The sequence below is a fragment of the Pseudophryne corroboree genome, chromosome 2, assembly GCF_028390025.1.
Source record: "Pseudophryne corroboree isolate aPseCor3 chromosome 2, aPseCor3.hap2, whole genome shotgun sequence".
In the NCBI taxonomy this organism is placed as follows: Eukaryota; Metazoa; Chordata; class Amphibia; order Anura; family Myobatrachidae; genus Pseudophryne; species Pseudophryne corroboree.
The window spans coordinates 489,764,660-489,789,759 of NC_086445.1; the positions used below are offsets into that span (position 1 = coordinate 489,764,660).

Genomic DNA, 25,100 nt, shown 5'->3' on the forward strand with positions numbered 1-25,100 from the left:
TGAGACTGAGGGGAGAGAAGTCAGACCTACTTCTTCTGAGTTAAAGGCTCTGCTTCTTAGGCTACTGGACACCATTAGCTCCAGAGGGTTCGATCACTTGGTGTGCCTAGCTGCTTGTTCCCGGAGCCGTGCCATCACCCCCCTCACAGAAGCCAGATGAAAGAAGCCGGGTGAGTATAAAGAAGAACAGAAGACTTCAGTGACGGCAGAAGACTTCAGTAACGAGGTACAGCGCAGCGGTCGCGCTGCGCGCCATGCTCCCACACATACTTCCAACGGCACTTACAGGGTGCAGGGCGCAAGGGGGGCGCACTGGGCAGCATGTTACTGAGGTAAAGACTGGCTAAAAGAGATATATTATAAGTGCCTAGGCACTAAATATAAGCCCCCGCCAGTATAAAGATTCAAATTTGAGCGGGATTACAGCGCGCCGAGTGGGGGCCTGGCTTAGCCCTCACAGTTTACCAGCGCCATTTTCTCTCTTCACAGACTGCAGAGACGCTGGCCTGGATCTCCACTTTCCTGATCAAGTAACAGGGAGCAAAACAGGGGGTGGGGCACAGTAATTTGGTGCTATTATAACAGCGCAGAACATCTGATATTCTTTCTCAGCATTGAAATAGGCGCTGGGGTGTGAGCTGGTAAACTCCCTCTGTGTTTCTCTAACAGGCTTCCCTGTGGGTCTGTCCCCAATAGCCAGTGTGTGTGTGCGTGTCGGTACGGTGTGTTGACATGTCTGAGGCTGAGTGCTCCTCCCCGGAGGAAGTTGATGGGGGCGCAGAGAAGGATCTGGGAGTGGCTCTGTCGGCACCGCCGACTGCTGATTGGGTGAGTATGTTGAGTACATTGAATGCAAATGTGGCGTTATTGACTAAAAGGCTGGATAAATCCGATTCTCAGACACAAACGTGGAGAAAATCCATGGAGGACGCCTTATCTCAGGTACAGGCCCCCTCAGGGTCACAAAAGCGTTCATTTACCCAAATAGCGGAAACGGATACCGACACGGACTCTGATTCCAGTGTCGACTATAGTGAGGCCAGTTTACATCCAAAATTGGTGAAGAGTATTCAGTACATGATTGTGGCTATTAAAAATGTTTTACATATTACTGAAGTACCTGCTGTTCCAGATACAAGGGTTTGTTTGTATAAGGGAAAGTAACCCGAGGTGACGTTTCCCCCCTCTCATGAACTGAATGCTCTTTGTGAAAAGGCTTGGGAATCTCCTGATAAAAGGTGGCAGATTCCCAAGAGGATTCTTATGGCATATCCTTTCCCCACTGACGACAGGGAAAAGTGGGAGTCATCTCCCAATGTGGACAAGGCTCTATCACGGCTGTCCAAGAAGGTGGCGCTTCCGTCTCCTGACACTGCTGCCCTAAAGGACCCTGCGGATCGTAAGCAGGAAACGACATTAAAGGCCATTTATGTCACTACGGGTGCACTGCTCAGACCTGCCGTGGCGTCGGCATGGGTGAGTAGTGCTATTGCTAAGTGGGCTGATAATTTGGCATCTGACATGGATACCCTGGATAGGGATAACATTCTTTTGACTCTTGGTTATATCAGGGACGCTGTGGCTTACCTAAAGGATGCGGCAAGGGATATTGGCCTCTTGGGATCAAGGGCCAATGCCTTGGCAGTCTCGGCCAGGAGAGCGCTGTGGATTCATCAATGGAATGCTGATGCCGACTCTAAGAAAGCTATGGAAGCTCTCCCATATAAAGGTAGTGTCTTGTTTGGTGACGGCCTTGCTGACCTTGTGTCTACGGCTACAGCGGGTAAGTCATCCTTTCTTCCTTATGTTCCTGCACAACAGAAAAAGGCGCCCCATTATCAGATGCAGTCCTTTCGGCCTAATAAATACAAAAAAGGAAGAGGGTCGTCCTTCCTTGCCTCTAAAGGTAGAGGAAGGGGAAAAAGGTTGCCTGCTGTGCCAGGCTCCCAGGACCAGAAGTCCTCCCTGGCTTCTGCCAAGTCCACCGCATGACGCTGGGGCTCCCCTACGGGAGTCCGTACCGGTGGGGGCGCGTCTCCATCTCTTCAGTCAGATCTGGTTTCACTCGGGCCTGGATCCTTGGGTGTTAGACAAGGATACAAACTGGAGTTTCAGGAGGTGCCCCCCCACCGATTTTTCAAATCGGCCTTGCCAGTTTCTGTCCCGGAAAGGGAAGTAGTGAGTGCGGCGATACAAAAGCTGTGTCAACAGCGTGTTATTGTCACGGTACCCCCTGCTGACCACGGATGCAAGTCTCCGAGGCTGGGGAGCAGTCACACAAGTAAGAAATTTCCAGGGAAAATGGTCAAGCCAGGAAGTTTGTCTGCACATAAACGTTCTGGAATTAAGAGCCATTTACAACAGCCTTCTGCAAGTGGAACACTTGCTTCGAGGTCTACCTGTCCTGATTCAGTCGGACAACGTAACAGTGGTGGCGTACATAATCCGCCAGGGCGGAACAAAGAGCAGAGCGGCTATGGCGGAGGCCACAAAAGTTCTCTGCTGGGCAGAAAAGCACGTGAGCGCTCTGTAAGCGGCCTTCCTTCCGGGTGTGGACAACTGGGAAGCAGACTTCCTCAGCAGACACGATCTCCATCCAGCAGAGTCGGGTCTTCATCAAGAGGTTTTTACAGAAGTGACAAGTCAAGTCGTTGGGGAATTCCTCAAATAGACATGATGGCGTCTTGCTTCAACAAGAAGCTTCCGAGGTATTGTTCCAGGTCAAGGGACCCTCAAGCCAGTGCAGTGGACGCCCTGGGTGTTTCAGTCGGTATATGTGTTCCCTCCACTTCCACTCATTCCGAAATTGTTGAGGATCATAAGAAGGACAAGGGTTCGGCCGGTACTCGTTGTTCCAGATTGGCCACGGAGGGCCTGGTATCCGGATCTTAAGGAATTGCTCTTAGAAGATCCCTGGCCTCTTCCTCTCAGAGAGGATCTGTTACTGCAGGGGCCATGCGTCTTCCAGGACTTACCGCTGCTGCGTTTAACGGCGTGGAGGTTGAACGCCAAATCCTAGCTCGAAAGGGTATTCCCGGGGAAGTCATCCCCACTCTCCTCAAGGCTAGAAAGGAGGTCACGGCGAAGCATTATCACCGTATTTGGAGAAAGTATGTGTCTTGGTGTGAAGCCAAGAAAGCTCCTACGGAGGAGTTTCAGCTGGGTCGTTTCCTCCATTTTTTGCAGGCAGGCGTGGATGCAGGCCTGAAATTAGGTTCCATTATAGTGCAGATTTCGGCTTTATCTATTTTCTTTCAAAAAGAATTGCCCGCCCTTCCAGAGGTTCAGACTTTCGTGATGGGAGTGCTGCACATCCATCCTCCGTTTGTGCCACCGTGGGATCTTGACGTGGTGTTACAATTTCTTATGTCTCACTGGTTTGAACCTTTGCGAAAGGTTGAGTTGAAATTTCTCACTTGGAAAGTGGTCATGCTTTTGGCCTTGGCGTCCGCAAGACGGGTGTCGGAATTGGCGGCTTTGTCTTACAAGAGCCCCTATTTGATTTTCTATGTGGATAGAGCGGAATTGAGAACTCGTCAACAATTTCTGCCGAAGGTGGTTTCTTCGTTTCACATTAATCAACCTATTGTGGTGACTATGGCTACGGATACCGTGGCGATGCCAAAATCTCTCGATGTCGTAAGAGCTTTGAAAATTTATGTTGCCAGAACGGCTCAAATTAGGAAATCAGAGGCTCTGTTTGTTCTTTATGCTCCCAACAAAATTGGGGCTCCTGCTTCCAAGCAGACTATTGCACGCTGGATCTGTAATACGATTCAGCATGCCCATTGTACGGCTGGATTGCCGTTGCCGAAGTTAGTGAAAGCCCATTCTACCAGGAAGGTGGACTCATCTTGGGCGGCTGCCCGAGGAGTCTCTGCACTTTAACTTTGTCGAGCAGCTACGTGGTCGGGTTCAAACACTTTTGCTAAGTTCTACAAGTTTGATACCCTGGCTGATGAGGACCTCATGTTTGCTCAATTGGTGCTGCAGAGTCGTCCGCACTCTCCCGCCCGGTCTGGAGCTTTGGTATAGACCCCATGGTCCTTTTGGAGTCCCCAGCATCCTCTAGGACGTAAGAGAAAATAGGATTTTAATACCTACCGGTAAATCCTTTTCTCCTAGTCCGTAGAGGATGCTGGGCGCCGTCCCAGTGCGGACTGTTACTTGCAGTTGTATTGCTGGTAATTGTTTTCTGTTACATGAAGGTTGTGTATTGGTTATACTCAGCTAGTTGCTGTTTTTAGTTCATACTGTTAACTGGTATTGCTTGTAAACCATGTTCTACGGTGTGTTGTGGTGTGAGCTGGTATGTTTCTCACCCTTGGTTAACAAAAATCCTTTTCCTCGAAATGTCCGTCTCCCTGGGCACAGTTCCTATAACTGAGGTCTGGAGGAGGGGCATAGAGGGAGGAGCCAGTTCACACCCATTCAAAGTCTTATAGTGTGCCCATGTCTCCTGCGGATCCCGTCTATAGCCCATTGTCCTTTTGGAGTCCCCAGCATCCTCTACGGTCTAGGAGAAAAGGATTTACCGGTAGGTATTAATCCTATTTTTTGACATTTTTATATGTATGTGGCACTGTACTGGGACATTATATGTATTTGGCACTGTACAACATGACTAAAAACGGAGTTTTGACACAAGGTCATACTCCTACAAACGTCATAACGAAAGGTGTGCACACAAAATAGGGTGTGGCTTTGTGAAAACTAGGCCACGCCCCCATTCTTGCACGCGCGCCTTTGGCGCACGCATGATACTGGCTCTTGCCCTTGACTACAGATCTTTTCTGGCTCTTTGCCTCTGACTGGTTGGCCACCCCTGGGTTAGTGGGTAACTCAGTCGCATGCTTGTTAAAGTTGGGGACTGTGAATTTCTGGTATTGTCACTCTCTCATTTTCTTATTAAGGTATAGGATTCATAAACTGTAATATGCAAGCCCTTTTTTCTGTGTTTATTATCTTTGAGGTTAACACAACGGACAATAGAAGAGAAGTGTAATTTTATTACCTGTTTTGCAACATTTTTTTGTATTGATGCATGTTTTTTTAGAGCAAATGTGTAGCTCTTTAATTGTATATTGGCAGCTTTATTTGCACACTGTAAGACAGGTCTGCAACTAGTGGGGTGCTAAGGGGGCATGTGACCCGTTTGCCGGATTTGAGGGCGCCAGGACCTGGCTGCATCGATCACATACAGCACCCTGCCAGACAGATAAGGAAGAGGAGAGTGGCATGGGATTTGTAGTAGACTCTGAACCACAAATCCAGTGAGGCATTGCACCCTTTCAAAGACGGCTGGTGCTCCGTGTCCAGGGAGCAGCGGTCACTGCCTGAGGACTGAGGCCACCCTGCTACAGGGGACTGGAGTGAGCTGTACTCCTGTGTGAGTGACTGATGCTGGTGTACCTAACAATTTCTATCCAGTTTGATCCCAGGGGGCACTGTTTACACTGATCGCACACTTGGAACACTATGGGGGAGATTCAAATGTTTGAAAAGTCAGTTGGGAGTCTGTTTTTTCCTATCTAATAGACCGTAAAAAACAAACACCCAGCTGACTTTTCAAACATTTGAATCTCCCCCCTATGAGGGTTACTTCTATGTGGTGTAATGTGAATAAGGGGTACTTATTTGTGATGTCATTTAAATGGGGGAGGGGCAGCGCACCAAATTACTGCTTTACCCCAGGTGACAGAAATCCTAGTTTCAGCCCTGTGTGAGATACGATCTTTAATCATTCATAAACAGGCTATCTGCTCTTAAGGATCACAATGCAGTGACATAATTTCAGATAGTAATTAGTCATTGTACTGATGGTTCTTATTTTTGGATTATAATGCGTGTCTTTACTCCTGAATATATTTTGAGCACAATCTAATATATAAAAATGAAAATTTGTCCTTCTGTCTTTCTATACAAATCCACAGTATACAAGCGAAGAACGGGAAATTTTACATACAAGTGTATTAAAACACGGCAGAGGCAACTAAAATAATTAGAAATCCCTAGCACCTCTAGGGGGGAGACAGTATATCAGGAGACAGCATAACTCCGGAATTGCTGGAGCAATGTACTCAAACATTGGTACACATATATGCTTTACAATCTGGCAACAACCATTATGGGGGTCAGACACCCCTAGCGCCCCTAGGGGTGAGGCAGCAGCACTGAGTATTTCAGCAGACAGCATAGCTGTGGAAGGCCTGGAGCAATTTACACCAAACTTGGTACACATCTGGCTTACACTCTGGAAACAAACTTTGTGGGGATCAGACACCCCTAGCACCCCTAGGGGTGGGACAGCAGCACAGAGTATTTCAGGAGACAGCATAACTCCCGAATGCCTGGACTAATTTACAACAAACTTGGTACACATATGACTTACAAGCTTGGAACAAACACTGTGGGGGTTAGACACCCCTAGCACCCCTAGGGGTGGATCAGCAGCACAGAGTTTTTCAGCAGACAGCTTAACTCTGGAATGCCTGAAGCAATTTATACCAAACTTGCTACACATATGACACTCTGGGAACAAACACTGTGGGGGTAACACACCACTAGCACCCCTAGGGGTGGGCCAGCAGGACAGACTATATCAGGACATGCATGATATGTCAGTGATGACAGGGCTGCATGTGACAGGGCCAGTGACATGCTGTGAGGAGGGGAATGCAGGTAGCACAAACCCACACACTGAGCGTTATATAGTGGAGGTAGCACGGTCCTCCAGCATTACAGAGTATATCAGGGGATACATAATGTGCTGTGCTATATAACTAACTGTAAAAAAAACAATAATTTCACAGATGCACTGACATGATGTGAGGGGGGGTGGGGTGGGGAACGGAGGCAGCAGGAAGCCACAGACTGAGAGTTGTATAGTGGGAAGAGCAGGGTCCCTTGGGGGACCAAAATAATATTTTGTGTAAAATGAAATCAAGTCTCAGTGACAAAAAGTCAATTTCAATTGAAAATGTATAAAATATATAATTTTAACATAACAGCTGTCGAAGTCATAAATATTATATAGAGAGAACATACAGACTCCACACATTGAGTCGCTATGCTTGCAAATATGCGGAGCGAGCACAGCAATATGTGGTAACATATGCATTTACACAGACATGCCACAAAGATAGATTCAACACATTTCATACAGCACATAATTATAACATATCAAGCGCCAGACATCATAATGTTTTAAAATTATATAATGGAGTAACGTCATGTATGTGTATTATTGGAACGAAGCAAGATGGACATGTTGTGTTTGGTATTAAAGCAACCAGATTAATGTGTATATCAATTTGATGCCTGTTATTAAGTTATAGCTCATTGCAACAAGTAGATATGATTAAATGTATGAAAGCTAAAGTCACTCTTATTAGAACAATGGATTTCCTGGAAGACAGCATGATTGTAGCCTGGAGCCAGTGGCTATCTCCTCCTGTAATTACACCATCAATGCTGGACGTTGCTTGCATATAAACTGACCAATGACTCATCATGAATGAGAAAGTTCCCTCCGCTAGACTAGTTACAAGAGATCTGTATACGCCCCCAAGAGACTCAGTGTATTGCTGAAGAGACACACAGAAGCGTGCTTTTCCCCCTGGGTCCTGAATGAGATGTGTTTCTGCCGATACTCTGCTACTTTGAGCATGGAGGGGAAGCATAGTGAGCATTGAGGGAGATGGTAATTGTATCGCTCTCCTGTAACTGTGTGGATTCCTGCTTCCTGTGTAAATTGTAACCATGTAACACTATATATATATATATATATATATATATATATATATATATATATATACTGTACATTGTGATATATTGAATACATATCCTTTTAATAACAAATATATACATCAATGAGCTTTGGAACTCAGATAATGTGTGGGTGTATTGTTTTCTCTTATGGGATGCAGTGTTTTGCGATGTATAGTGCACATTCATAGCACATGGTAATAAGATGCGCAGGCGTCCACAGTATATATTAGAGCGGGCATTTTAAATATTTGTTAGAAAGCAATTTGGCATTTACACAGCATATATAGTCCGCAGTGCTCTGCCACAGAAACTTATTTATTTTCTGTTTGGTGCAGACATAAGGAAATGGCACATAGCAGGTGATATTTAAATAGAGAGAACATTCCAACAGATCAGTGGGTATGGATAAGCATGGAATAGCATTAAACCTAAGGGTATGGGTCGACAATCATTAGGTCGGCCACTATTGGTTGACATGCATTAGGTCGACACGGTCATTAGGTCGACATAGAAAAAGGTCGACATGAGTTTTATTTATTTATTTTGGTGTCGTTTTCTTCGCAAAGTGATGGGGAACCCCAATTAGTGCACCGTGTCCCCTCGCATGGCTCGCTTCGCTCGCCATGCTTCAGGCAATGTGCCTTGCTTCCCAGTTGTAGTCCACGTGTATCGTAAAGTATGAAAAAGTAAAAAAGAAAAGAAAAAAGGTGAAATCTCACGTCGACCTTTTTCCATGTCGACCTAATAACTATCGACCTAATGACCGTAAGCCAAACCTAAAACTATCATACACATAAACCTCATAATATATAAGAATCACAGGTGCATGTACGTGGCAAAGTAGAAGTTGGGCTTAAGTGACATGTAGACTTAAGGAAATCAACAAATAAATAGATGACCCAAATATAAACCCCCACTGCTGCAGAGCTACTTTATAATAAATACCTAGACAAAATGACTGAAAATAACAATTGTAGGTACATTCACCATAATTTCTAAACAAAAAAAACACTAACAACCACCTCCCTGTGTACCATTTTGGCCTGTTATTGTCTTATCAGAATATGCTAATGCACATAGCTATGGTATGTGTGCCATTTTGGACCACTAATCTTTCATGTGTGAACATTCAGAAATCTGTTTGTGGCAGAGTAGACTCTGCTAGAGGCTGAACCAGAAAAAAACCCCTCAATGGGCCTTCAAAGAACATTTGCGTCCTACATCATATAATAAATGCAGAGATTTCTATTACATACATTTGCAAACATGTGGTAAGCTACCGCCATTGCAAGGCATCTTTGATCTGGTGAGTCTACACTACAAGATAATAGTACCACTTTGGGTCATACATTTATGTATTTCTAAATTGAGAGTGATCCCGCCTGGAGGCACTCGGTATCCCACCAAAATGGCGCTACAATGATCAGCATACCCTCCAGATACCGATCCCATATATGAGTCCTTCAATTGATTGAGCAACTACTATTCTGTGTATCGGTGTTCTTCAGAATCATAATCATGGACAAATAAATTGAATGAGCAATTACTATTTGGTGTGTAGGGACTTAACCAGTCACCTGTGAACTGTTATGATATATCAGACACTAATCAATAGCATCTTTGGTAGCAAAATAACTGAGTAGGATCATATGAATATGTGTACCTTATGGGGTTAGGGCAACATCCAAACTTCTTCTTTCGGGGGAATGGGAGGGTTTTTTTTTTTTTCTTGTTTGTTTTGCAGATGAAAATTTATTTTCCATTTCTGGCTGGTAAAACAGTATTACTTTATGATTTAATATGTTATGTGCCGACGTAATAATGTAATAATGTCTGCAGTATTTTGTGTCATGAATAAAGGCCAAAGTATGTAAAGACCCACAATTCTTCGTTCTGTTCTAGCTTCTGTTTTAAGGTTAGCTGTAAGTACAGCTAAAATTAAATGTAAAATGCATATAGATTATGGGGTCTCGCGCATGTTCTACCAGAATTCCAGTATAAACTGGAAGCTGCCAGGTATTAGTGTGGTACATGCAAAAGCTGCCAGTATTGTCTCTGCATCCCCAATATAATTATATTGGCACCACTTGCATCACAAGATGGTTTGTTCAGGCACAGTTCAGGTTAGTTGTTTTTGCTTTAAACTCTAAATGAGGCCAGCAATGTGAAGTGTTACCAAACCTTGCCACTAGTGGGAACCCTCACCTATTCATATGTCAATTCCAAATTTCCAAAGTGATGTTATCATCCCAGATTTAGGGGTATATTCAGTTGGCGTGGGATCCATTCTGACATGCATTTGTCGGAATGGATCCGACAACCCCTATTCTATCCCATCTCAATTCGACTTTTCCAAGTCGAACCAAGTCGAATTGAAATGAGGTGGGGGGTGCGTGGGGAGACCAGCGGGGGACAGCCGCCGGCAGACATAGGAGATCAGCTCTACAGTAGCGCTGCAGAAGGATGTCACACAGCCGCCCGTCCTCACGGCAGTGTCCACCTGACTCCAGCAAGCGTGACCTCACTTGCTGGAGCCGGGTGGAAGCTGTCGTGAGCGGTGCGGCTGTGTGACATCCTGCTGCAGTGCTGTGCTGTAGCACTGATCTCCCCTGGCTGCCTGTGGCTGTCCCCCGACTCCCTGCGGCTCTCCCCCTCTCCTCCTCTGGGTCCACATCTCAGTCCGACATCTTTTTATGTCGGACTGAGATGGTCGAAAAGGGGGCCAATACCTGTCGGTTTTGGCCCCGTTTTCGACACAAGCACGTGGATCGGCAGCTATACCTCCGATCCACGTGCTTTTCGACAAGGCGAATTTCTCAACTTGCCGAAAATTATTCAATAGGTTGGAACCCCTTCCGACCTAAAAAAAAAAAGTCAAAAACTGCCGTCTTTTCGACAGACGGCCGCTTTCGACGTCAATTGAATATACCCCTTAGTCTGCTCACAAAATGTAAATAGTTTTTTTTTTATTTTTTTTTTTAACTAATGTAGACCTAACCTGCAACCAAGCAGTGATTTAAAACATAAGGCCCGTGCACACTAGGCGATATCGCACACAATATCGCTCAATTTCAGCCTTCTGAGCGATATCATGTGTGATATCACCCAGGACCATACATTGTTATCGTCCCCCTCTGTCGGCTGTGCATGCAGCTCAGTCTGATGCTGCATGCACGGGTTGGCCGTGGCATGATCTAATCAATATCGTTCATTGTGTGTGCACACTGTCGGCGGCCCGGGAGGGGAAATACTGTGCAATATCGCGTAGTGTGTACGGGCCTATACCACCATTACAGTTATTTATTCTGTGTATTTTGCATAAAAATAAATAATACAGGCCCAGATTAATCAAGCCTTGGAGAGTGATAAATTGCACAGTGATAAAGTACCAACCAATCAGCTCCTAACTGTCATGTTACACGCTGTTTGAAAAATGACAGGAGCTGATTGGTTGGTACTTTATCACCGAGCAATTTAATACTCTCCAAGGCTTGATAAATATGGGCAACAGTCTTTACACACAGTTCTCTCTCTCTCTTTCATGTACATATAATGTGTGTGTATAATATAGGCAGAGAGAGACTTTTTTGTTATCTGAATTATTAAACAATGCTATCCCACCATTACATGTCGCATTGTGTTGCAGTTTGAATCAGTATTTATTCTTATATTGTGGTTTCTTTGTTTTGTTTTTGTAGTCTAGGACGCTATCAAGCAATGATTTTAAGATTGGGATGAAACTGGAAGCTCATGACCCTCGAAATGTTACCTCTGTTTGTATAGCTACTGTGATTGGAATCTCTGGATCCCGATTACGGTTACGACTGGATGGCAGCGATGATAAAAATGACTTTTGGAGGTTGGTGGACTCATCTGACATCCAACCCATTGGCACGTGTGAAAAAAAGGAAGATATGCTGCAGCCACCACTGGGTAAGGGTCTGAATAATATATTTCTCTTTTTCTACACTATATTGTGTACTATACCACTATTATTATTTAGCAATATAATTGCTGATTTATTGTCATTATCCAGTGCTACCATTTACAGGAAATTACTATTTGTTTACAGAATAAAACTAGATGCTAAGAAGTGAAACAACCATGGTTGTCGATTATACTGTCAGTTCTTTTACTCTGTAGGCATGGCTGGCATTACCATTGATGAACCTAAGTGATTGCCTAATACACAAATGGTTGTGCACGAATACGCTGAATAAGTGACATCTAGTCACTCAGTCATTATATTAAATGCCTCCATGGTGCTGGCCACTGTCATGAATATCATAAGATTGACCTGCATGCACAACCATTTTGAAGATGCGACAAACTACTCACGGTAGCGTGCAATAGTGCATAAATACTGGACAATGTGAGCGATTTATCGTACTCATCCGTCGGAAATCTTCCATAAAAAATAGTGTAGTGTGTACCCAGGCTTTACAGTAGACCATTATATGGCCCAGAGTAGGTCCTGTTATGTAGTGTTTAGTGACCTCCAGTATCAGAGAAACCTTCACGTTGGCCTGGAGGCTTAACAATATCTTTGCAAATATGTGTAACTAAGATCTCTGAATTATCTACCACCATGTAGTGTTGAAGTCTTATTGCTGATACCCTGTGTGCTGGGGAAAACCTGTTTTGTGTATTTTCCTTGCTATGAAGGGGAAGCAGCCAGAAGTTTTATACATATGAAGATGCAGTCTTCTGCTCCATGTCAGTGTTACCGAAGAGTGTGGTGCTTGCCTATGTCACAGTGAAGTGCCACATTCCCAGGGCATTCGTAGTATAATTTAGTTACATTTCTCTGACGTCCTAAGTGGATGCTGGGACTCCGTAAGGACCATGGGGAATAGCGGCTCCGCAGGAGACTGGGCACAACTAAAAGAAAGCTTTAGTCTAACTGGTGTGCACTGGCTCCTCCCACTATGACCCTCCTCCAGACTTCAGTTAGAATCTTGTGCCCGGCTGAGCTGGATGCACACTAGGGGCTCTCCTGAGCTCCTAGAAGAGAAAGTATATTTTAGGTTTTTTATTTTCAGTGAGATCTGCTGGCAACAGACTCACTGCTACGAGGGACTAAGGGGAGAAGAAGCGAACCTACCTGACTGGAGATAGTTTGGGCTTCTTAGGCTACTGGACACCATTAGCTCCAGAGGGATCGAACACAGGACCCGACCTCGATCGTTCGGTCCCGGAGCCGCGCCGCCATCCCCCTTACAGAGCCAGAAGCAAGAAGTGGTCCGGAAAATCGGCGGCAGAAGACCTCGGTCTTCAACAAGGTAGCGCACAGCACTGCAGCTGTGCGCCATTGCTCCTCATGCACACCTCACACTCCGGTCACTGATGGGTGCAGGGCGCTGGGGGGGGCGCCCTGAGCAGCAATATAAACACCTTGGCTTGCAAATCATCACAATATATAGTCCCAGAGGCTATATATGTGATAAATTACCCCTGCCAGAATTCCTGAAAAAAGCGGGAGAAGTCCGCCGGAAAAGGGGCGGGGCTAACTCCCTCAGCACACTGGCGCCATTTTTCCCTCACAGCTCCGCTGGAAGGATCGCTCCCAGGCTCTCCCCTGCAGTATCAAGCTACAAAGGGTAAAAAAGAGAGGGGGGGCACTAAATTTAGGCGCAGTATAACTTTTATAGTAGCTATAAGGGGAAATAATTCAGTTAATCCCTGTATTATTATAGCGCTCTGGTGTGTGCTGGCATACTCTCTCTCTGTCTCCCCAAAGGGCTTTGTGGGGTCCTGTCCTCTGTCAGAGCATTCCCTGTGTGTGTGCGGTGTGTCGGTACGGCTGTGTCGACATGTTTGATGAGGAGGCTTATGTGGAGGCGGAGCAGATGCCTATAAATGTGATGTCACCCCCTGCGGGGCCGACACCTGAGTGGATGGTTATGTGGAAGGAACTACGTGACAGTGTCGACTCCTTACATAAAAGGTTTGACGACATACCAAATATGGGACAGCCGGCTTCTCAGCCTGTGCCTGCCCAGGCGTCTCAAAAGCCATCAGGGGCTCTAAAACGCCCGCTACCTCGGATGGCAGACACAGATGTCGACACGGATACTGATTCCAGTGTCGACGACGATGAGACTAATGTAACTTCCAATAGGGCCACACGTTACATGATTGAGGCAATGAAAAATGTGTTGCACATTTCTGATGTTACCCCCGGTACCACAAAAAAGGGTATTATGTTTGGAGAGAAACTACCAGTAGTTTTTCCTCCATCTGAGGAGTTAAATGAAGTGTGTGAAGAAGCGTGGGCTTCCCCCGATAAGAAACTAGTAATTTCTAAAAGGTTACTAATGACGTACCCTTTCCCGCCAGAGGATAGGTCACGTTGGGAAACATCCCCTAGGGTGGATAAAGCGCTTACACGCTTGTCAAAGAAGGTGGCACTACCGTCTCCGGATACGGCCGCCCTAAAAGAACCTGCTGATAGAAAGCAGGAGGCTATCCTGAAGTCTGTATATACACACACAGGTATTATACTGAGACCAGCTATTGCTTCAGCATGGATGTGCAGTGCTGCAGCTGCGTGGTCAGATTCCCTGTCGGAAAATATTGATACCCTAGACAGGGACACTATATTGCTAACCGTAGAGCATATTAAAGACGCAGTCTTATACATGAGAGATGCACAGAGGGATATTTGCCGGCTGGCATCTAAAATAAGTGCAATGTCCATTTCTGCGAGGAGAGGGTTATGGACTCGGCAGTGGACAGGTGATGCAGACTCAAAAAGGCACATGGAAGTTTTGCCTTATAAAGGTGAGGAGTTGTTCGGGGATGGTCTCTCGGACCTAGTTTCCACAGCAACTGCTGGGAAGTCTGCATTTTTACCCCATGTTCCCTCACAGCCAAAGAAAGCACCGTATTATCAGGTACAGTCCTTTCGGCCCCATAAGGGCAAGCGGGTTAAAGGCGCATCCTTTCTGCCCAGAGGCAGAGGTAGAGGGAAAAAGCTGCAGCATACAGCCAGTTCCCAGGAGCAAAAGTCCTCCCCCGCTTCCTCTAAATCCACCGCATGACGCTGGGGCTCCACAGGCGGAGCCAGGTACGGTGGGGGCCCGTCTCAAAAATTTCAGCAATCAGTGGGCTCGCTCACGGGTGGATCCCTGGATCTTTCAAGTAGTATCTTAGGGGTCAAGCTGGAATTCGAGACGTCTACCCCCCGCCGTTTCCTCAAATCTGCCTTGCCAACAACTCCCTCAGGCAGGGAGGCAGTGCTAGAGGCAATTCACAAGCTGTTTTCCCAGCAGGTGATAGTCAAGGTGCCCCTACTTCAACAAGGACGGGGTTACTATTCCACAATGTTTGTGGTACCGAAACCGGACGGTTCGGTGAGACCCATTTTAAATTTGAAATCCTTGAACACATATATAAAAAAATTCAAGTTCAAGATGGAATCGCTCAGGGCGGTTATTGCAAGCCTGGACGAGGGGGATTACATGGTATCACTGGACATCAAGGATGCTTACCTGCATGTCCCCATTTACCATTCTCACCAGGAGTACCTCAGATTTGTGGTACAGGATTGTCATTACCAATTCCAGACGTTGCCGTTCGGTCTATCCACGGCTCCGAGGGTCTTTACCAAGGTAATGGCCGAAATGATGATACTCCTTCGAAAGAAGGGAGTTTTAATTATCCCGTACTTGGACGATCTCCTGATAAAGGCGAGGTCCAGGGAGCAGTTGTTAGTCGGGGTAGCACTATCTCGGGAGGTGCTACAACAGCACGGCTGGATTCTAAATATTCCAAAGTCACAGCTGGTCCCTACGACACGTCTACTGTTCCTGGGGATGGTTCTGGACACAGAACAGAAAAAAGTGTTTCTCCCGGAGGAGAAGGCCAAGGAGCTGTCATCTCTAGTCAGAGGCCTCCTAAAACCAAAACAGGTGTCGGTGCATCACTGCACGCGGATCCTGGGAAAGATGGTAGCTTCCTACGAAGCAATTCCATTCGGCAGGTTCCATGCAAGAACCTTTCAGTGGTACCTGTTGGACAAGTGGTCCGGATCGCATCTTCAGATGCATCGGCTGATAACCCTGTCTCCAAGGACCAGGGTGTCTCTGCTGTGGTGGCTGCAGAGTGCTCATCTTCAAGAGGGCCGCAGATTCGGCATACAGGACTGGGTGACCACGGATGCCAGCCTTCGAGGCTGGGGGGCAGTCACACAGGGAAGAAACTTCCAAGGACTATGGTCAAGTCAGGAGACTTCCCTACACATAAATATTCTGGAACTGGAACTGAGGGCCATTTACAATGCCCTAAGTCAGGCAAAACCCCTGCTTCAAAACCAGCCGGTACTGATCCAGACAGACAACATCACGGCAGTCGCCCATGTAAACCGACAGGGCGGCACGAGAAGCAGGACGGCGATGGCAGAAGCCACAAGGATTCTCCGATGGGCGGAAAATCACGTGTTAGCACTGTCAGCAGTGTTCATTCCGGGAGTGGACAACTGGGAAGCAGACTTCCTCAGCAGGCACGACCTCCACCCGGGAGAGTGGGGACTTCATCCAGAAGTCTTCCAACTGATTGTAAACCGTTGGGAAAGGCCACAGGTGGACATGATGGCGTCCCGCCTAAACAAAAAGCTAGAAAGATATTGCGCCAGGTCAAGAGACCCGCAGGCGATAGCTGTGGACGCTCTAGTGACACCGTGGGTGTACCGGTCGGTTTATGTGTTCCCTCCTCTTCCTCTCATACCAAAGGTACTGAGGATAATAAGGAGAAGAGGAGTAAGAACTATACTCATTGTTCCGGATTGGCCAAGAAGAGCTTGGTACCCGGAACTTCAAGAAATGATCTCAGAGGACCCATGGCCTCTGCCGCTCAGACAGGACCTGCTGCAGCAGGGGCCCTGTCTGTTCCAAGACTTACCGCGGCTGCGTTTGACGGTATGGTGGTTGAACACCAGATCCTGAAGGAAAAGGGCATTCTGGAGGAAGTCATTCCTACGCTGATTAAAGCTAGGAAAGAAGTAACCGCAAACCATTATCACCGCATATGGCGAAAATATGTTGCGTGGTGTCAGGCCAGGAAGGCCCCAACGGAGGAATTTCAGCTGGGCCGTTTCCTGCACTTCCTACAGTCAGGGGTGACTATGGGCCTAAAATTGGGTTCCATTTAAGGTCCAGATTTCGGCTCTATCGATTTTCTTCCAGAGAGAACTGGCTACACTACCTGAAGTTCAGACTTTTGTTAAGGGAGTGCTGCATATTCAGCCCCCTTTTGTGCCTCCAGTGGCACCTTGGGATCTCAACGTGGTGTTGGATTTCCTAAAGTCACATTGGTTTGAGCCACTTAAAACCGTGGAATTGAAGTATCTCACGTGGAAAGTGGTCATGTTGTTGGCCTTGGCTTCGGCCAGGCGTGTATCAGAATTGGCGGCTTTGTCATGTAAAAGCCCTTATCTGATTTTTCATATGGATAGGGCAGAATTGAGGACTCGTCCCCAATTTCTCCCTAAGGTGGTGTCAGCCTTTCATCTGAACCAACCTATCGTGGTGCCTGCGGCTACTAAAGACTTGGAGGCTTCCAAGTTGTTGGACGTAGTCAGGGCCCTGAAAATTTATGTTTCCAGGACAGCTGGAGTCAGAAAGACTGACTCGCTATTTATCCTGTATGCGCCCCACAAGTTGGGTGCACCTGCTTCAAAGCAGACTATTGCTCGCTGGATTTGTAGTACGATTCAGCTTGCACATTCTGCGGCTGGACTGCCGCATCCTAAATCGGTAAAAGCCCATTCCACGACGAAGGTGGGCTCTTCTTGGGCGGCTGCCCGAGGGGTCTCGGCTCTTCAACTTTGCCGAGCAGCTACTTGGTCGGGGTCAAACACGTTTGCTAAATTCTACAAGTTTGACACCCTGGCTGAGGAGGACCTAGAGTTTGCCCATTCGGTGCTGCAGAGTCATCCGCACTCTCCCGCCCGTTTGGGAGCTTTGGTATAATCCCCATGGTCCTTACGGAGTCCCAGCATCCACTTAGGACGTCAGAGAAAATAAGAATTTACTCACCGGTAATTCTATTTCTCGTAGTCCGTAGTGGATGCTGGGCGCCCATCCCAAGTGCGGATTGTCTGCAATACTTGTATATAGTTATTGTTTAACTAAAGGGTTATTGTTGAGCCATCTGTTGAGAGGCTCAGTTGTTATCATACTGTTAACTGGGTATTGTATCACGAGTTATACGGTGTGATTGGTGTGGCTGGTATGAGTCTTACCCGGGATTCAAAATCCTTCCTTATTGTGTCAGCTCTTCCGGGCACAGTATCCTAACTGAAGTCTGGAGGAGGGTCATAGTGGGAGGAGCCAGTGCACACCAGTTAGACTAAAGCTTTCTTTTAGTTGTGCCCAGTCTCCTGTGGAGCCGCTATTCCCCATGGTCCTTACGGAGTCCCAGCATCCACTACGGACTACGAGAAATAGAATTACCGGTGAGTAAATTCTTATTTTTAAATCCTCTGCTCTAAAAAAGTTTAATTTTCACAGTTTACTGAATAAGATCAGATACTAATAATGGCACTATACATGTGGTTAACATCATAATTACATGTTTATTTAAACTTCCTCAGGTTTCCGGATGAATGCCTCTTCCTGGCCGATGTTTCTCTTAAGAACACTAAATGGAGCTGAAATGGCACCAGCATCATGCTTTAAAAAGGTAGGCGTTATATGTACCAAGGGAAAATGATTGCTATGAATCATAAACAAATCATGTGCAGGGGTTATTCTGGAAACCAATGTGCAGTACAGATCAACCATTGTGGTTGCAGTTGTTCAACTCAGAGGCTGGTCAGGTGTTTACACAGCAACCCCCTATTCTGGTGGCAAGTTCTTACTTATATTCAGTGAAGACCCAAGTTCTAGTGGCGAGCACGGTAAGAAGGGGGTGGGTGGGGAATGTTGTTTTCTAACTAATTCTTTCCAGCACCTGCTCTGAACATCAAACATTGATTGCGCAACTTCCAGTTTTGTATTGTTGTTTGAGAGGCTTGTTTGTGATCATTTGCTGACTAGAAGTTCTTGTCCTGTTGCCGCTTTGGAGGCTTCTGGGATACTTCTGGGAAGATTAGTCTTCAATTTAAAACACAAATATGTGATCTGATGTAGGGGGCATATTTACTGGGGTCCAAGTTTGCCGAAGGTGCGTGATGCCGGCCACTCTAGGACGTTGTTTTATAGCGGCAATCATATACAAGGCATAGTTTTGACTTGTAAATGTTTGCCGAGATCGTCCAGCATCCCGCACCTCTGACCAGGCACTCTGTTTTTGGCTTTGGGTCCTCTATGACATAGTGGGTTGCCTATCACATATTTCTCTAACGTCCTAGAGGATGCTGGGGACTCCGTAAGGACCATGGGGAATAGACGGGCTCCGCAGGAGATAGGGCACTTTAAGAAAGCTTTGGATTCTGGGTGTGCACTGGCTCCTCCCTCTATGTCCCTCCTCCAGACCTCAGTTTTACACTGTGCCCAGAGGATGAAGGGCGCACTGCAGGGAGCTTTCTTGAGTTCTTTGCTACAGAAAGCATTTTTGTTTGGATTTTTACTTTTTCACAGGGAGCACTGCTGGCAACAGGCTTCCTGCATCGAGGGACTGAGGAGAGAGGGGCAGACCTACTTAACTGATAGGATCTGCTTCCTCGGCTACTGGAGACCATTAGCTTCAGAGGGGGTGAACACAGGTTCGTCCTGGGCGTCCACCCCCGGAGCCACGCCGCCGTTCTCCTCACAGAGCCAGAAGAACAGAAGCAAGAAGACGTCTCAGGCGGCAGAAGCCTTCAGCTTCACAGAGGTAACGCACAGCACTGCAGCTGTGCGTCATTGCTCCACATCACCTCACACACTCTGGTCACTGTATGGGTGCAGGGCGCAGGGGGGGGCGCCCTGGGCAGCAATAATAACACCTCTTAGATGGCAAATAGGTATATACATGTACAGCTGGGCACTGTACATGTATATAATTGAGCCCCCGCCATTTTACACGATTTTGAGCAGGACAGAAGCCCGCCGCCGAGTGGGCGGGGCTTCTCCCTCAGCACTCACCAGCGCCATTTCTCTCTCCACAGAACGCTGAGAGGAAGCACCCCGGACTCTCCCCTGCTTACACACGGTGAAGGAAGTTTAAAAAGAGGGGGGCACATAATTGGCGGAATAAAGTAAAATACAGCGCTGCTGGGGAAAAGCATTCTGTGTTGGTCTCCAGGTTGTTGCGCTGGGGTGTGTGCTGGCATACTCTCTCTCTGTCTCTCCAAAGGGCCTTTCAGGGGATACTGTCTTCAGAAAAAGTTTACCTGGGTGTGTGCAGTGTGTCGGTACGTGTGTGTCGACATGTTTGAGGAAGGCTCGCTTAATGTGGAGGGGGAGTGCTTGAATGTCAGCTCGCCGTCGGCAACGCCGACACCGGACTGGGTGGATATGCTGAATGTCTTGAATGCAAATGTAAATCTCCTGCATAAAAGATTAGACAAGGCTGAAGCTAGGGATCAGTCAGGTAGCCAGTCCGTGCCTGTCCCTGTGGTGCCAGGACCTTCAGGGTCTCAAAAGCGCCCCATATCCCAGGTCGCTGACACAGATACCGACACAGATACTGACTCTAGTGTCGACTATGAGGATGCAAAATTACAGCCGAAGGTGGCAAAAGGTATTAGGTACATGATTATTGCCATAAAAGAGGTTTTGCATATCACGGAGGAACCCCCTGTCCCTGACACGAGGGTTCACATGTATAAAGGGAAAAAGCCTGAAGTCACGTTTCCGTCCTCATTTGAGCTAAGCGAATTATGCGAAAAGGCTTGGGAATCTCCGGATAGGAGACTCCATGTTCCCAAAAGGATTCTCATGGCGTATCCTTTTCCACAGAAGGATCGGATACGATGGGAATCTGCGCCTAAAGTAGACAAGGCGCTGACACGCTTATCCAAGAAGGTGGCACTGCCTTCTCCGGATACTGCTTCCCTCAAGGATCCTGCTGATCGCAAGCAGGAAATTACCATGAAGCACATTTACACACATTCAGGAACTATAGTTAGGCCGGCCATGGCGTCGGCCTGGGTTTGTAGTGCTGTCGTGGCATGGGCAGACTCCTTATCTACGGAGATGGACACCTTAGATAGGGATACCATTCTAATGACCATGGAGCATATCAGAGATGCTGCCTTGTATATGAGGGATGCTCAGGGAGACATTTGTTTACTAAGCTCTAGAATAAACGCTATGTCTATTTCTGCTAGGCGGCTCTTGTGGACCCGACAGTGGACGGGAGACGCCGACTCAAAGCGGCATATGGAGTCATTGCCTTACAAGAGGGAGGAGTTGTTTGGAGAAGGCCTCTCGAACCTAGTCTCTACTGCTACAGCCGGTAAATCGAATTTTTTACCTTATGTTCCCCCGCAGCATTCTAAGAAGGTACCACATTATCAAATGCAGTCCTTTCGTTCCAATAAAAACAAGAAGGTACAAGGATCGTCCTTCGTTGCCAGAGGTAAAGGCAAGGGAAAAAAGCTGCACTCAGCTAGTTCCCAGAAGCAGAAGTCCTCCCCTACTTCCGCAAAGTCCACAGCATGACGCTGGGGCTTTCCGGGGGGGGGGGGTCAGATCAAGTGGGGGCACGTCTTCGTCTTTTTAGCCACGTCTGGGTTCAATCACAGGTGGATCCCTGGGCAATAGAGATTGTTTCCCAGGGATACAGACTGGAATTCGAAGACATGCCCCCTCGCCGGTTTTTCAAATCGGCTCTGCCGGCTTCCCCGTCAGAGAGGGATCTAGTGTTAGCGGCAATTCACAAATTGTACATTCAACAGGTGATAATCAAGGTTCCTCATCTCCAGCAAGGAGAGGGTTATTATTCATCCTTGTTTGTGGTACCGAAACCGGATGGTTCGGTCAGACCCATTCTAAATCTAAAATCCCTGAACCTGTACTTGAAGAGGTTCAAGTTCAAAATGGAATCGCCCAGAATGGTCATCACCAGCCTGGAGGGAGGGGATTGGATGGTGTCCCTGGACATAAAGGATGCGTACCCTCATGTTCCGATTTTCCCCCCTCACCAGGCGTTTCTGAGATTTGCAGTACAGGATTGTCACTACCAATTTCAGACGTTGCCGTTTGGGCTTTCCACGGCCCCGAGAATTTTCACCAAGGTAATGGCGGAAATGATGGTGCTCCTGCGCAAGCAGGGAGTCACAATTATCCCGTACTTGGACGATCTCCTTATAAAGGCGAGATCTCGGGAGAAGTTGCTGGACAGCGCGTCTCTGTCCGTGAAGACGTTGCAGATGCACGGCTGGATTCTCAATTTACAGAAATCCCAGCTAGTGCCTGCAACGCTTCTGACCTTTTGGGGCCTGATTCTAGACACAGACCAAAAAAGAGTTTTTCTTCCGGTGGAGAAGGCTCAGGAGCTCATAGCCCTGGTCAGGAACCTTTTAAAGCCAAAAAAGGTTTTGGTGCATCATTGCACAAAGGTTCTGGGGAAGATGGTGGCTTCATACGAGGCCATCCCCTTCGGCAGGTTCCATGCGAGGACTTTCCAATGGGACCTATTGGACAAACGCAGAAACGGATCACCCTGTCTCCCAGGGCCAGGGTATCTCTCCTGTGGTGGCTGCACAGTGCTCACCTCCTAGAGGGTCGCAGGTTCGGCATTCAGGACTGGATCCTGGTGACCACGGACGCGAGCCTTCGATTGGGGGGCTGTCGCACTGGGAAGAAATTTCCAAGGTCTCTGGTCAAGCCTAGAGACTTGTCTCCACATCAATGTCCTGGAGTTAAGGGCCAATTACAACGCCCTATGCCAGGCGGAGGAGTGGCTACAGAACAAACCGGTCCTGATTCAGTCGGACAATATCACGGCAGTGGCTCATTTAAAACCGCCAAGGCGGCACAAGGAGCAGAGTGGCCATGGAAGAGGATTCTGCGCTGGGCGGAAGGCCATGTAAGCGCACTATCAGCAGTGTTCATCCCGGGGGTGGACAACTGGGAGGCGGACTTCCTCAGCAGGCACGACCTGCATCCGGGAGAGTGGGGACTTCATCAAGAAGTCTTCACACAGATCGTGGATCGGTGGGGACTGCCTCAAATAGACATGATGGCGTCCTGTCTCAACAAAAAGCTAAAGAGGTATTGCGCCAGGTCAAGAGACCCTCAGGCGGTAGCGGTAGACGCTCTGAACACCCATGGTGTCACCAGATTGGTCTATGTGTTTCCTCCTCTGCCTCTCATACCCAAGGTGTTGAGATTAATAAGACTAAGAAGGGTCAGAACAATTCTCATTGTTCCAGATTGGCCAAGGAGGACTTGATATCCGGATCTGCAAGAGTTGCTCACAGAAGATCCGTGGCCTCTTCCTCTAAGACAGGACCTGCTGCAGCAGGGGCCCTGTCTGTTCCAAGACTTACCGCGGCTGCGTTTGACGGCATGGCGGTTGAACGCCGGATCCTAGCTGAAAAAGGGATTCCGGAGGAGGTCATTCCTACCCTGATCAAGGCTAAGAAGGATGTGACATCGAAACATTATCACCGTATATGGCGGAAATATGTTTCTTGGTGTGAGGCCAGAGCTGCTCCTACGGAGGAGTTCCATTTGGGCCATCTGCTTCACTTCCTTCAAACGGGAGTGAATTTGGGCCTAAAATTAGGGTCCATAAAGTTCCAAATTTCGGCCTTATCCATTTTCTTTCAAAGAGAATTGGCTTCTCTTCCTGAAGTACAGACTTTTGTGAAGGGAGTGCTGCATATTCAGCCTCCCTTTGTACCTCCGGTGGCGCCTTGGGATCTTAACGTGGTATTAAGTTTCCTCAAGTCACCTTGGTTTGAACCACTCAACAGTGGAGTTGAAATACCTCACTTGGAAAGTGGTCATGTTGTTGGCCTTAGCTTCTGCAAGGCGTGTTTCGGAATTAGCGGCTTTATCATATAAAAGCCCATACCTGATTTTTCACGTGGATAGGGCAGCGTTGAGGACTCGTCCTCAATTTCTGGCCAAGGTGGTCTCATCTTTTCATATGAACCAACCTATTGTCGTGCCTGTGGCTACACAGGACTTGGAGGACTCCGAGTCCCTGGATGTGGTCAGGGCTTTGAAGATTTACGTGACCAGAACAGCTAGGATCAGGAAGACTGAAGCTCTGTTTGTTCTGTATGCGGCCAACAAGGTTGGCGCTCCTGCCTCAAAGCAGACAAATGCTCGCTTGATCTGTAACACGATTCAGCAGGCGCATTCTACGGCAGGATTGCCATTGCCTAAATCGGTTAAGGCCCATTCCACTAGGAAGGTGGGCTCTTCTTGGGCGGCTGCCCGAGGTGTCTCGGCACTACAACTGTGCCGATCTGCTACTTGGTCGGGGTCAAACACCTTTGCAAAGTTCTATAAGTTTGATACCCTGGCTGAGGAGGACCTCCTGTTTGCTCAATCGGTGCTGCAGAGTCATCCGCACTCTCCTTCCCGTTTGGGAGCTTTGGTATAATCCCCATGGTCCTTACGGAGTCCTCAGCATCCTCTAGGACGTTAGAGAAAATAGGATTTTACTTACCGGTAAATCTATTTCTCGTAGTCCGTAGAGGATGCTGGGCGCCCGTCCCAAGTGCGGACTTCTTCTGCAAGACTTGTATATAGTTATTGCTTACATAAGGGTTATGTTATAGTTGGTTGGTCTTGAACCGAGGCTATGTTACTTGTTCATATTGTTAACTGGGTAGTTTATCACAGGTTATACGGTGTGATTGGTGTGGCTGGTATGAATCTCGCCCTTAGGTTACATAAATCCTTTCCTTGTACTGTTCATATCCTCTGGGCACAGTTTCTCTAACTGAGGTCTGGAGGAGGGACATATAGGGAGGAGCCAGTGTACACCCAGAATCCAAAGCTTTCTTAAAGTGCCCTATCTCCTGCGGAGCCCGTCTATTCCCCATGGTCCTTACGGAGTCCCCAGCATCCTCTACGGACTACGAGAAATAGATTTACCGGTAAGTAAAATCCTATTTTCTCTTACGTCCTAGAGGATGCTGGGGACTCCGTAAGGACCATGGGGATAGACGGGCTCCGTAGGAGACATGGGCACTTTTAGAAAGAATTTAGGATTTTGGTGTGCACTGGCTTCTCCCTCTATGCCCCTCCTCCAGACCTCAGTTGATTACTGTGCCCAGAGGAGACTGGGTGCTTTTCAGAGGCTCTCCTGAGTTTCTGACGGAAAGTATTTTGTTAGGTTTTTTATTTTCAGGGAGCATGCTGGCAACAGACTCCCTGCATCGTGGGACTAAGGGGAGAGAAGCAGACCTACTTCTGTGAGTTGAAAGGCTCTGCTTCTTA

The 25,100-nt window shown here is 47.4% G+C and overlaps 1 protein-coding gene across 8 annotated transcripts in view; it reads left to right on the forward strand.

Moving 5' to 3' along the window:
- The window catches only part of LOC135030212 (sex comb on midleg-like protein 2), a 377,407-nt gene that overhangs the window by 136,945 nt on the left and 215,362 nt on the right, over positions 1 to 25,100 (forward strand). For 7 of the 8 annotated variants that reach the window (XM_063953917.1, XM_063953923.1, XM_063953919.1 and 4 more), the window contains 2 exons: positions 11,469 to 11,703; positions 18,365 to 18,453. In XM_063953917.1, coding sequence (XP_063809987.1) covers positions 11,469 to 11,703; positions 18,365 to 18,453 — 324 coding nt within the window. The remainder of the gene's footprint in view (positions 1 to 11,468; positions 11,704 to 18,364; positions 18,454 to 25,100) is intronic. The other variant, XM_063953922.1, reaches the window with a different exon arrangement.